General features: G+C 39.4%; 1 protein-coding gene across 1 annotated transcript; it reads right to left on the bottom strand.

Moving 5' to 3' along the window:
- Positions 1 to 1,478: 1,478 nt before the first annotated feature.
- Positions 1,479 to 13,410, bottom strand: dlst (dihydrolipoamide S-succinyltransferase). Its single transcript, XM_036592592.1, has 15 exons — positions 13,220 to 13,410; positions 10,843 to 10,876; positions 10,563 to 10,602; positions 10,378 to 10,439; positions 9,132 to 9,206; positions 8,966 to 9,021; positions 8,479 to 8,587; positions 8,028 to 8,201; positions 7,621 to 7,700; positions 7,066 to 7,163; positions 5,872 to 6,002; positions 3,912 to 3,985; positions 3,482 to 3,565; positions 2,445 to 2,612; positions 1,479 to 2,334 (listed from the first exon to the last, which is right to left on the bottom strand). The coding sequence occupies exons 1-15, from the start codon at positions 13,280 to 13,282 to the stop codon at positions 2,200 to 2,202; spliced, it is 1,383 nt and encodes a 460-aa protein (XP_036448485.1). The 5' UTR covers positions 13,283 to 13,410; the 3' UTR covers positions 1,479 to 2,199.
- Between the last annotated feature and the right edge of the window lie 940 nt (positions 13,411 to 14,350).

Below are 14,350 nucleotides of genomic sequence, written 5' to 3'. Positions count from 1 at the left end.
CTCTGAGTTACCTTCGTACTAGTGCCACAGACTCTACATACTGCTGAGTACAGTCCATCACCTAAATAACATCTGGTCAGTGTTAGTCCTACGGTGGTTACTTTCCATTGATGAATGAAGTAAAGGTGGGCTGACCAACTGTGCAGCTACAGCCAGTAACTGTAAACCTACGAAGTGCAACTATATAATAGGTGTACTAGATAAAATGGCAACTCAGTGTTAACATATCAAGTTAAACCATTTGCAGTTGAGTCAGCTACAGAATTTAATCAGTTGTGTTTCTGTTAAATTAAATGGACCTTTCAACCATGTCCTTAGTCAAATTCTGCATCATTAATGAAACCTACTGAAATCCAGGCTACATTATTGAAATTGTAAGCATTTATTAGTAGCCTGTACTGACATCTCAGGCGTTAAAATATTTTTGCACTTGTGTTTGGCAGACGTACAAGTGATATGCAATATTGTCAGTATTAGCACTGATTAGCACTGCATTCGATCATGTTTTCCAAGGACGAAAAAGTAAAGCCAGTACAGTTTTTACACATCTTACTGACTGATATTTTGGACAAGCACTCATGTTCTTTCATTACAAAAACTGAATAAAATAACTCCTGATTGGTTTGTTGGTGTAATTTTATTAGTACTTATTAACTGTATCTCAAATCCACAGCATGTTTAATAGTTTAAGATGACCCAGGAATATCGTAGAACTACTGTTCTGCAAGAAAGAGTGAGTGCAAATTATTTTCTTGCTACAAAAAGCATTTCAAGTTCTGATATCTGCTCAAGCACTGACTTGTGTAGTAACTAAAGTTTGTATACCTATCAAAGTTTTTGCACTAATGAAAAATAAAGTAGTTGTGCATTAACATTTGCAGGAAAAAAAAGTTTTCAAATCTTTTCACTTAAAAAAATGTAAAAAATCAATAAAATGTACAATTTGAGCAGGGGTACTAAGATGTTTGCATACAAATGTATTCATATATATTTAGTAAACAGTCCCTTCAATCAAAGATGTAAGATCTAAAAGGTAATACATTTGACTGCATAATATGAACTGATGAGCTGTAAAGCCAGCTTTCCAGTTGGGCTTGTGTAGATCTCTGAGCATGAGAATAAAGGCACTGATATTACCACAAGACCCCCTCAGCAAGCGTCCAAACTAATAGCACAGCTACCGCATCCTGTCTTGCTGCTTAAGTCACAGATGTGTCAGTGGCATGATGAGTTTATGAGTGTTTACTTTCAGATTCACCAAAGCTCTGCACACTTACCCACAGTGTGCAACTATTTTAAACCACACGGTTTACATGCCTTCCTGGACTTTCCTACTAATAAAAGTAGAAGAAAAAGCAGAACGCAGCTGATCCACTACTGCCGTTATCCAAAATTATATCAACACACCCGTAATGTTGGTGTGAGGATGTGGGGAAGTAAAAAACCGAAACACTAAACATGAGACAAGAAAAGAGAAATAACTTTCTTCTATTTGTTGTTTAAAAGTTTATTTCCTCCTTAAATATTTAAGTTTCTTTACACAGCATAGACAGAATCTGCTCCCTATGTATCGGATCTCAAATTGTTTGAGGGACATACCACAAGTTTTATGTATGTACCATTCTGTGTACAAAAAAAGACCTACTTGAGATCTCGAACATAATGGAACATAGTGTTTCTGGTTTGCCGTTCATTTGATGGATTACAACTTCTTCAAATACTCTTTACACAGAGAATATGAAACATACAATATACTGTATACTACTGTGTGTGCTTTGCCATTCAGAAAACAAATAACCGGACAGATATTTTGTGCAACTTAACTAAATGTATAATAAGTGTAACACTTATACATAATTGTATAGGTGTTACAACTGTTATAGATCAAGTTAAGTTAAAAAATGGCAAAGCACTTATGAACTGCATGACAGCCTTCCTAAGAAAAAAAAATCCCAGCTGAGAATGTTGTACATTAATACCCTTTCACCATTCTAGCCCATGCAATTTTAAGCTCTAGTTTCCTTCTCTTGCTTTTAAGTGAATGAACCATTCAGTGTTCTTTCCCTATTTAACCAGTAGTAGTAAATCATTTGCAGTAAAGAGTATCAGGGCAGATAATGACCACTCTGTGCGAGACAGGGACTCGTTTTGTATTCTGAGGAAGTCAGCCATTCATGTGCGTTTCTTTAAAATTACACCTCACATGTCCAGGAGGAGCACCCTAGGGTCCTCAACCACAGACTTGATCTTGCGAAGGAAGGTGACGGCCTCTCTGCCATCAATCAAACGATGGTCGTATGTCAGAGCCACATACATCATGGGCCTGATCTCAACCTGAGAATGGAGAGAAGGCGAAGCCAAGCAGTGAGGCACAGACAGAATAAAAATCAAGGGCTACATAAACAAAATAGAAACAAACAACCCTTAAAGAGCTTATAACCAACCTTTCCTCCAACAGCAACCGGCCTGTCAAAGATGCCATGCATGCCCAGAATGGCAGACTGTGGCGGGTTAATGATGGGTGTGCCAAACATGGAACCAAACACTCCACCATTACTAATAGTGAACGTGCCACCATCCATGTCCTCCACAGCCAGCTCATTCTTACGGGCCTGTGTAAAATAAAACATTCAGTTAGCTCCAGAACACAAAACAGCATATTATAAAATCTTATTGGCTGGGCTGTGTTCAGAGTTTCCACAACGGTCAGGCACCACAAGTTCATTTCTAGGTGTAACCTGCCTAGAAAACACAATACTGGAAAGTATGGCCACAGCTTTTAACATCAGTGCTGTTACACAATGAGCTTCAGCAAAGATGTTACCAATGATAAGCCCGTAAGGCCACTGATCAAAGCCTGATGAAGATTGACTGGGGTCAGCAGGATCGAATGCTAATCTTGAATGTGACTGACTATATTGTGAAAAATGTGAATACTTTTCACAGCATTAATTGGTTTAGTGCAAGTTAACACCACTTAACGTATTTTTGAAAACTGCAGTCAAAATGTAGAACAAATGCTCTACTACTTTATAATGCTTTGTTACCTTCCATTTCTGAACTTCATTGGATCAAGTAATACGACTAAAGTATTAAGAATCTGATGTTCTGTTCCCAAGCGCTAAAGGGCACTGAGAGATAAACCACTTGTTTTTCAGAAGCTAGATGGTCTGAATTTTTTTCCCCTTCACTTAACATCTGCTTAGCCCAAAATATAACCGCCATTAATATAGGTCATTTCACTAATTATCTAAAAAAAGGCTTCTGGTTAGTTGCTCCATTTACAACAGATACCGGTGTCTCACGGCACTGTTTGTTCGCTCTGTACTTCCGTACTCAGAGTGTACTGACTGGGTCTTAGCTAATGGTACAAAGTACAAAGCATGAAAGCTTGAAAACAGCCAATATCATTTTAGCTATGGCATTTGAGTCTGACGCACATTTGAAAACCTTTCATTTCAGGGAGGAGAAAGATTCCTACCTTTTCTCCTAGCTCATGTATGGCTTTTTCGATGTCAGCAAAGTTCATTCCTTCCACTCCTCTAACTACTGGTACCACTAGTCCCTGTAAGGAACAGAGGCAGACGACACAGATTAATGCATGGGTTTTGAACCGTTTGGCATATACAGTTCTTCAGGACTCCGTATGGTGGCCCACATGAGAATAGTACTTCCAAATGCTTCCAACCTAAGTAATCACCAGCAAGTTAGAAACCGAGGATCTCCAGTCAAACTGGGAGTCATTTGTACCAAAGGTATAATGCATTACTACAAAAATACATCAAATGAACTATCATTCACAAGACTAAGAAAACATTTATTAACTTCACACATCGAGTCTTTACATGATGTAGTGTATTAGTACAATCTGTTTCCAAAGAATGGTTAATAAGACAAGCTCTTCAATTTACCTTTGGTGTTGCTACTGCCACACTGATGTCCACATAATCCCGGTAAACAATCTCTTTGGTTGTGTCATCAATGACTAAAAAGTAAATAAATAAATACATAAAAATTCCAACCATAATTCCTTTTCAACTCCATTAAACTCTCATATCTACATAACTAACAGTGCTGTGAAAAAGTATTTTTTTTTCTTTTCTTTTTGCTAATTTGTCACACTTAAATGTTTCAGATCATCCAACTAATTGTAATAAAAAGATAAAGACAACATGAGTAAATACAAAATGCAGTTTCTAAATGATCCTCTTTGCAGACTTGTTTTAATTCAGCTACACTGGAGGGTTTTCAAGCATAAACTGCCAATTTAAGGTTTTGCCTTAGGATTCAGGTCAGGACTTTGAATGGGCAACTCCAAAACCTTAATTCAGAGCTGGGCTTGCTTGTGTGCTTTGAACTGTTGTCCCGCTGCATAACCCAACTGTGCTTGAGCTTTAGGTCATGAACTGACAGGTAGACATTCTCCTTCAGGATTTTCTGACAGAGAGCAGAATTCATGGTTCCATCAATTATGACAAATCATCCAGGTCCTGCAGAAGCAAAGCAGCTCCAGAACATCACAATACCACCACCATGTTTGACTGGTGGTATGATGTTCTTATAGTGGAATGCTGTGTTAGCTTTTTGTTAGATGCAGTGGGACCCATGTCTTCTGAAAAGTTCCAACTTTGTCTCATCAGTCCACAGAATATTACCCCAAAAGTCTTGGGGGACATCTAGATGTTTTTTGGTAAATGCAAGACGAGCCTTTGTGTTCTTTTTGGTGAGCAGTGGTTTATGCCTTGCAATTCTCCAATGGGTGCCAGGTTCACCACTGTTCCAAGTTTTCTCCATTTCAATGACTTTTTTTTTTGCATCTGTATTTGAATGTCTTTAAAACGTAGCATCATGTGCTGCTTTTTGACACCTTTTAGCCTGCTTCAAATTACCAAACAGGTTCTATTTAAGTGATGTTTAGATTCAACATGTCTGGCAATAATCATGCCTGGGTGTGGCTGGTGAAACTGAACGCAACAGTCATTTAAATTTGGTTAACTGGTTCACTGAGTAGCTAAGGGAGGAATTACTTTTTCAAACAGGGCCAGGTAGGCCTAAACAGCATTTGATGAACTGAAACATTCAAGTGTGACAAATAAGCGTAAAATAGAAGAAATAGGGAAGGGGCAAATACTTTTTGACAGCAAAGCACATATTAATTCCACAATAGTTCCTGGACATTTTTAAGTAGCTACTAAATAGTCTTAATCGGAATTATTCTTAAAAATTATAAAGCCTAAAGGGTCAGGGGCTAAATAACAAAATAATAAGCTTAGGAATCAAGTAGTTAGACAATCATTGTAAATTCCAAACTGATATCTAAAACTACTTTTACTCTGGAACTGGATAAAAATCTGATTAGTTAACTTCAGATTACACCAAGATTCTAATATAATTAAAAACATGTTTAATTCATGAAGTATGTAATTTCAAAGAACAAAATGACTGACATATCTGTGGGATTATCTTGGCTTTTCAGCAGGCTTATGACAGTTAATTAATGCACTATTTAAGTGCCATGATAATCTTAAGAACCCAAATCTATCGACGTATAAATGCAATTACTGCCTAAGTTTGTCTATGACTATATTTAAGAAAATAAAAAGATCAGATACAACTTCTGAGTGGAAAACCGCTGGCCGTTTTCAGCTGCTGTACATACTGGTTTGCTACTAAGATGAAACCTGGTTTAGTGTGGCTTGCCTATGTAGGCCAGGCTTCTGCGGTTCAGAAGGAAGCAGCGGGGTAAAGGTAGTCTGTAAATCGTGATCTTAGACTCGGAATGCAGAACCACAATAACCACGCATACTTGCTATCAGTCGATTCTGAAGTGGTGACATTAAAAACACGACTTGCTGGGGCGGGGAAACATACCAGCATTGACTGCTGGCTGGTCTGTCAAAGCATAGGCAGCAGCTTTCACAAAGGCAGACATGAAGCCCAGTTTGATGCCGTGCTTCTTCAGGAACACATCCTTGTACACCTTCCTCATCTCTGAGATATTGCTGGAGTCAGGGACAAAAAGGACGAATTTAACATGGAAAGCAAACATCAGACATCTGCAGCAAAGAGCTACTTGAGTCACATTCAATGGCTAAAGTAGCTCTTACATTTTATTAGCATTAGTATATAGAAAATGAGCTAGATAGACTCTTGTGATAAATAGTTCCCATGGTTGCAACTGACAGCAAAGCAAAATTTCCAGTAGAAGCAACAACCTTGGAGTCTTACACCAGGGATGTTACTGACAGTAGTCTGAGTGTATGATAAAAATGGGGCACTTGCCCAGCTCTTTTTAATTGTCTGTTTTCCTGTCTCTAACTCCGCTCAGGCTCTAGGGTTTCTCCGCTAACGGAATTAGCACCGTCCCAAGACACACACTCTCCGAGAAAGGAGAGAACAAGAGATAAAAATCTTCACTTTCCAAACCTCTCAAATCTTATTGGCCTGTCATAAAAGCCCATAACATTGCAGACTGGCCGCTCTCTGAGGGCCACTCTCAGGGGAGAGCTGGGCAGATGCTCTTGGCCCCTGACCGACCGTGCTCCTTCGTCTCCAGACTAACCCTGGCCTGCGGAGTCTTCCTCCATCCCATCAATGCCAACTAGATTTGTGCGAGTACGAAACCCCTGAGCAGCCGAAAGCTGACACCACCATTTGCGCCGGGGAGAAATCCTCAAAGTGTCATCTTCTGGAGTGAGGGAGGGGCTCTGAGGACATTAACGTTTCCTTGTAAATTAATAAACCATGTTTTACCCAAATCTTATCTTTGTTTTTACCGACATTAGTACCAAATATTTACATTCCGTGTTTTAAGTGGGCATTGGGTTTCAAAAAGCTCTTCCTGTAGGGCAGATTCCAATCTATAACCATTTGTGTTAGCATTGCTGAAGTTCTAATCAGGTTTGGGCAACAAGCAGGATTTTCACTGCGCTGTTACAAGACTTCTTTCCATATTATTGACCAGACCTCTGTCTGTGACTCTAAGATAGATCTATTGTTCTGTACTGGCAAAAACAATAATTGTCCCTTTAAACAAAAAGAAGGAGTGCTGGTGGTGAATCTGACCTCATGTCCACCTCGTTGAAAGTTGTCAGCATGGCACAGGTGTTCTGGGCTTCCTTTAGCCTTTGAGCAATCCTCAACCTCATACGGTTCATCTTAACCTGCAGTTTAAAGAAAAGTTTGTAGTTTGTAAATTTATGTGAAACATTTTACTTATTTCACTGCTCTAGCATCAGAGTAAACTCTACATACAGCTGGGCAAAATGGTTAAAAATGTATTTCAATTTTTTTTAGCCTTTTTCAGTACATTTCTAGCAGACATACTTCTCCAGTGAAGCCTAATATGGTAGATAAACACAGTACTGGGTTTCTTCCTGAACAGTGAATTGAACCCCACACTCCTGTGGGCAGGGAGGGGGGGTGGAGTAATGCACTGTGCTATCTAGTCATTTTACATGCGTTACAATATCGCTTGATCATTTTGTTAATAGGGCTGTATTAAAAAATACTGCAAATACATCACAAATATTCAATACATTGCTCAACTCTATCTCTACAGTTGCTTTATAAATGAGCATGTGCGTTAAGGAAAGATTCTTATGTTATTTGCTTTCTTACCCTATGCTCTGACCTGGCCCCCTTGACTCCAGTGTCTGTGGGTGTGGCAGCAGGAGCTGCAGTTGGTTTGATGGCTGAAACTTCAGGAAAAAAAAAATTGATTAATAGCTTCTTTTGCAGCCCTGAGACATGGCATTGCAACAAAATCATGTATCAAAATCCGTTCAACTTGACGCCCCAATATAATTTCCCATATGATTAAATATGAAACCCATATGACTCAAAAGCTTCTGCATAACGTACAGACAATGTCCAGATTTGACTACACAGGACAGTAAAACATGTTAAAGTCACTTTTATGATCATACAGCAAGGTCAAGGGAATATCGTTCGTAATAAAGCCAGGATTACTGCTTGGTGAATAAATGGCACATGCAGTGCTCCTCTCAGCCCTGTGTCTGGCTCACCTGGTTTAGAAGCGATAGGCTGTGCTGGCACTGGCGGCACAGGGGGCATGGTGGTTGGGATGGGCCCGGCTGCAGCAGGAGCAGGGGTAGGAGGTGGAGGGGGTGGGGGAGGTGCTGCAGCCGCAGGTGCTTCTGCTGCTGGAGCTGGTGCAGGGGTCACCTTAGCAGCAGCAGCTGAGGAGAGCATGAAACCACAGAACAAGACATCAGGCACATCAATTTTTCTCTACTTTTTGGTGACAATGTATATCCAGATAAGGTGAAGAAATCATTATACAATACATTATATTCTATAATGATATAATAATTTAAGTATTCACTAAGCTTTTACTATTGTACTACCCTACCATAAGCTTAATGCACAGTATTTTGTTTAAGTATAGATGGTATGACAGTCAGTAGAGGAGCTGGAAAAACTCTCAATATGGTGAACTGCTGCTCAGATACCAACCTCCTTTCCTTAGTTTGAACAGGGGAGTGCCTCCTTCCACTTTGCCTCCATCAGGAACTAGAAGTTCCTCAATCACTCCAGCAGCAGGAGAGGGCACCTGCACTGATGTCTGCGTGAAAGGAGAGCAAAGCATTTAACGTTTAAGATGTTTTCTGTATAAATGACTGCATAGGCACTGCCTGCTGAAATTAATCTTTAGAAGCCGAAGTAAAGTTAATGGCGTAACTTAAAGTAATACAATTATTTTTGCCCAGCTTGACATTGTTTGCCATTGTACAAGCGCAAGCTCAAACCTCTCACTACTGAAGGCAAACCGAAAGACAATGAAATCGAAAGCAAAAGAAAACGTAACTCTGTAACAATGTAACTAATTACGTAACTACATTTCAAAAGCAAAGCAAAACAGCGATAACTCTAGACCCTTAATGCTTAATCTCTGCTACAAAAAAATCATATCCTTGGGGAAAAAAAAAGCTCAACATTTTACCTTATCAGTCTCAATTTCACAAACAACCTCATCCTCTGTGACTGTGTCCCCAACAGCTAGGAGACAAGACAAAATAGTGAGTAATACCCAATTAACCCATCATGCTATCATGTTAACACATGCTATGAATGTTATAAAGGGCTGAGGTAAAATTAAACATTTATACCTTTCTCCCACCTCACATCCCCCTCTGTGACAGACTCAGCAAAAGCAGGTGTGTTGACTGTAATAACTTCATTCCCTGCAAAAGATAAAAATAAACACATATGATTAACTTAGATGCCCTTACCACTCACATACCTTAAAGGCCCATTCCTTTGAGTAAGCAGCAGGAAATGTCCCTCTACTGTCAATACTTTTCAAACTGCTAACTACAAGTCTGGATGGTAGAAGCTTGATGTCTATATTGTTCTGGCATGGCTTGTAGAACACTGAACCAAACATTAAGAGTCGAGAGCAATGGAACCACTCAAACACAGTATCTGTAAATCTGGTCAACTGAAAGGGACACTGTATCAACTTTTTACACATTTTATTCACAGCTGTACATTTAGCATGATGATCTGGCACTGGAGGTTCTCTATGTTATTGTCTAGCATCAGCCATAATGAACTTAAATCTTCCTGTAATGTGTAAACAACCTTCATTGGTTCAATTTTTGAGGCAATGACAAAAGTTGCTGACATGATTTCATGCAAAATTCTGTACAGATCTGCTGAGCGTCCTACAACTATTAAAAATAATTATAATAATTAACTAGAAATGATAATGAACAGTGTGTAGATCAGGCTTTCAGATTAACTATGCAGCTAGAACATGTTCTGTCCATTAACTCAATAATAATTACAATAATTAACAAGAAATAAAAAAAAAAAACAAATAAAAATTAACAGTATGTAGCTTAAAAAACCTGCAGAGTAACTGCCACTAGAACATGTTCGCTCTTCCCGCTAAAGAAAATAATTTACGTAAAGGATTTTCATGCAGCAATAGAGTGATTCACCAGAATAATATGAATCACTACAATAATAATTATAAACAGATGAGTGGTGAGTGCCCATAGTAAAATATAGCAGCTGACGACTCCAACTTCACCAAGAGGTACAAATGACTTTTTTGCAAGTAGTGGATAAAGTAAATAAAGCAATGTTAAGAAAATCATGGGAACTTTAAGGTTTTACGCATTGTCATATTAGTTAACTCTATTCGGAGGAAACCATGACAATATATGCCACAGAAAAATGAGCATCTCACTGACAAGAATAGAACAGCACTTTAAGAGTACAGTTGGAGAGTTTAACATACATAGGATTTTTTTTTTTTCCCCCACAAAAAAACAAAACTCTACCAAAACTACATTGTGTTGGATAATGGTGCACCCACCCAATGCCATAACATTATGCTGTACATACTGTGGGTTGCAGTGGTCCTGAAGTATCTGATTTGAAAGATGCTCGGTCTGGCCTCACACTTCCTACAATTCAAGGTACAAAGTTAATAATATGAAATCTCATTATCAATCATAAAGTAAAAACTTACGCAAGTCAGATATAAACATCCTAAGCAAAAATAAAAACAATAATAATAAAATACTCACAAACTGTTCTTGAAGGTGACACACTGAGAAGATGATATGCCTGCAAGACAAACAACCCCAAGAACTTAAGAATTTTAACTGGTGAAAGACAAAAATTATCTGGAAAATGGAATTGCAGTGAACTCTTACAAGCACTGGTCTACTAGATTAAGGATACATTTTTCAAGTAGACAGTAATGCACTTTTGTAAGTCACTTTGGATAAGAGCGCCTGCTAAATGCTGTATAGGTAAACTTAAATGTACTAAAAGAACTGGAGTTCAGTAAAACGGGGAACTTACCCGAGGCAGCTCGTCTTGCTAGGACATTGTTCCCCTATAAATGAAAGGCCATTAATGCATCAAAATCTATGCCAAACCAGTACTAAGCATTGCATTTTATGGGTGATAGATTTTATTGTTGCTGATGTCTCTCTTAAATGGTAATCTTACAGGAGGAGACCAAACATTCTTAGCTTGTAATGCTGGTTGATGCAACAAAAACTAATTTTGGACCACTTCAATTGGTCTATCCATGTGCACAAATGATGCATGAAAAAAAACTGGAGCTACAAGGTTTTGATCTGACATAACCAATATTTCGCTGCTGTCAGAACAAAACCTTGTATCTCCAAAATGGTAAATTTACAGGATAAAGAAAAAACACTTTACTTTTAATGTAAGTCAATGGATCCAGAATTTTTTCCAAGTAATTCTGGCCAGCTCCTTTTGGTTCATTAATCATGAAATTTACACACAATGTAAAGACCAACAGGCATCTTTTTTAATTATGTCAAAACTGAAAAACAACAAAAATGGAGATAAGAGCTTTTGTTCCGACAGCAGTGATATATTAGATAAAACGTACATAAAAATATTTTGGTCAAGCATTGTTGTCAAGCTAATCTTTAATCACTTCAGTGTACCACTGTAGCCTTAATAACCATATTAACCACAGCATAACATGGTCATATAATATATGTAATCTGCTACAAAACAAACACCACTCTGCTAGAAGGCACATGTACTTTAACCTAAGGAAACTCTTGCAGCCACCAAACTATATTTAACTTGCACAGCTGACATGCTGCCGCTGCCCCTGCCCCTGGAGTAGGGAATTAAATAACAATGCTTTCTTCTCAAAGTAAAGGCAAACGGTACGTCTACATGTAAAATATCAGGAATGTTTTTTGGCTCTGAACACCATCTTCCTTTTAGAAACAAACAACACAAGACTGAAAGGCTTGCAAATCTGCAGCACACAGCTGGAATGAGCTCCAGCGGCAGGTACAGAGGTCAGAGGTACAGAGGTCATGAAGGAGATAGACAGATGGAGATGGCAGAGTAATTCCTATTTTCAAGTGCCCCTGTATGCATACTTAAACACTAACATCTTCTATTCAACCAAACTTGAGCACTGTAATCAATAGTGATGCAGACAACTTCCTTACGTTACTTAGCAGAACAATGATTTTGCTGACATATTCCTTGCCAGCCGTTTCAGAACATTTGTTTTTCTGAAGATGTAAATTAACTTAATTAAAAGCAAACAAAGGCTTCTAATCTGTGTATGTGTCACTTTACAATCTGTTATCCGGTCACTGACAGAAGTCATATGACTTTGTTTGGACTTGTCAAAAACTGATGCAGCCTACAGGCAAAACTACAATGGAGAAAAGGCATTTTAGCTGACAGGTTAACCATTCAGGCCATACGACTTCGTCTAAGCAGTGTAATGGGTAGACATGGAGGAGGCTAAGAGGTCACTCAACATACTGACATGTAAAACCAAGCGCTGTAGTTTACACTGGTGGTAACCGATATTCCGTCATGCATAACCAAAAACTACAGGTCTTGGTTCAAAACCACGTTAAGAGAACTGTATTAAACAGCTCAATTGTAATACAACTTAAATAAGGTAACCAAGACCGGGAAGACTTTGACATGTGGGCCTACGAAAACGGACAGGAAGAAGTAACCTGGACCTACTGGACACTAAGTGCTTGTTTAAACATTTACTTTTGACTTTAAAGGCAAACAACTGCTCTATCAACATATTTAAAAACAAGGTACCGTGAATATGTGAAAGCAACGTACACTCAAACAAACTTAGCCTTAGCTATCCACCAGCCTGTGAAACTAGCTAGCCAGCTAACTAGCTATCGTGTTCTCAGTTGACTCCAATGTACACAACACAAAGCAGGATATAAAATATCACATTTTAAAGAGTAAAACCAAAAGCTGCTTCACTGTGGACACATATGACCACCAGTGTAATCTAACGCAGTCATGTCTGACCTCTGCGAGTGGACACAAACGGGAGGTGACAGGAAGATTTAAGGTTGGTGGCTAGGCTAGCAAGCTAACGTAGAAGGCACATTCATTTTTTTCCCAAAATGACCTCAGTAAAGCCTTGACTACATTGAATTTAAGGCTGAAAGGGGGGCTCTCGTTTCCGTTACATAAATAACGGAGACTCTAATGTCAGTACAACACTTTGCACTTGTAAATTAAAGGTTAACAACGAGCCTCAGTAGCAGATAAGTAGCGGTGACATGCTGTCCTTGGTCCTGCGGGCGAGGCCTACGCTAACTCATTCATGGCCTTTAGCAGCTGCCAGTAAAGCTGACCGCAAAATGCACAAAACCAGGCGCAAATATGAGAAGCTACGGATACGTACCTGCCGGAGGGCGGAGATGGAGCGGCCGAAGGTGCGAGTGAGGCAGCGGGAACGGGAAAACATGTCGGCTGCGAAGCCAGCAATCCGCGCCTCCCGTACACAGAGCGGTAAAGGCCCGCAGGAGGGAACAGGACAAGCGGCACAGCGGCACAACCACGCCGGGGTGAACCATCAGCCGGCGGAAGGGGGAGGATGGGAACAGGGTGGATTATACCAACATGCACTTCGTGTCCAGAAGTTTGTAGACACCAGCTCAGCCAGCGAAATCAAAGTCACCACTTTGTTGAAGTAACAGCCTCTATTCTTCTAAGGAGGCTCTTCAAGTTAGATGTTGGAACAATACTGTGAGGAATTGATGGTATTTAGCTACGAGAGCATTAGCCAGACCCTCATATTGGATCTCTAACATCCCAAAGGTACTGGTTGGAGCTCCATCACCCCAGAGAACGCACTTCTACTGCTCCACATCCCAGTGCCGGGGGGCTTTACACTCATCTCATCTCCCACCCTTGGCATTGCACATGGTGACCACAGGCTCATGTGTGGCTGTTCCAGAGCAGAGCGTCCCATTCTATTGGCTATTCATTTGAGTAGGTTCACGCTACTTCTCTCGGTCTTCGTCACATTATTTTTAGTTTTTATTTACTTTTAAGTTGTATTACTATTGAGCTGTTTAATACAGTCATCTTAACGTTTTTTTAAACAGGTCCTGTAACATTGGGTGCACCTTAAGCAGCTGAATTCACTGATTAGGAGTGGGTGTCCAAATACTTTTGTACAAAATGTAGGACACCTATTAATAAACGAATTGGTCAGATTATATTGCAATAAACATGTGATGTGTTTTAGCCCTGTAGTAAGACGTAAATGTATTTCAAATAACACGTTTGCAAAATAGTTTTTATATAATTTATAAATTATATACTACAGAATATCTGAATCTGGTGCTACAACGCAAATAGGGCTCCCACGTTTCTACACGTACATAACATGTTCTTTAAATCATAGCAGAGCGCTTCAAATGAGCAGTAATCTAGAATTACGGTCCTTCCTCGTTGACGACATTATATGATAGGCTGTCCTCGTAAAGCAGTAAAGTGAGCAGAGTGATGTGAAGGCAGGCCCCGTGTG

The sequence above is a fragment of the Colossoma macropomum genome, unplaced genomic scaffold, assembly GCF_904425465.1.
Source record: "Colossoma macropomum unplaced genomic scaffold, Colossoma_macropomum, whole genome shotgun sequence".
In the NCBI taxonomy this organism is placed as follows: domain Eukaryota; kingdom Metazoa; phylum Chordata; class Actinopteri; order Characiformes; family Serrasalmidae; genus Colossoma; species Colossoma macropomum.
The sequence above is the reverse complement of the archived record's forward strand: the minus strand, read 5'-3'. Positions and strand labels throughout refer to the sequence as shown.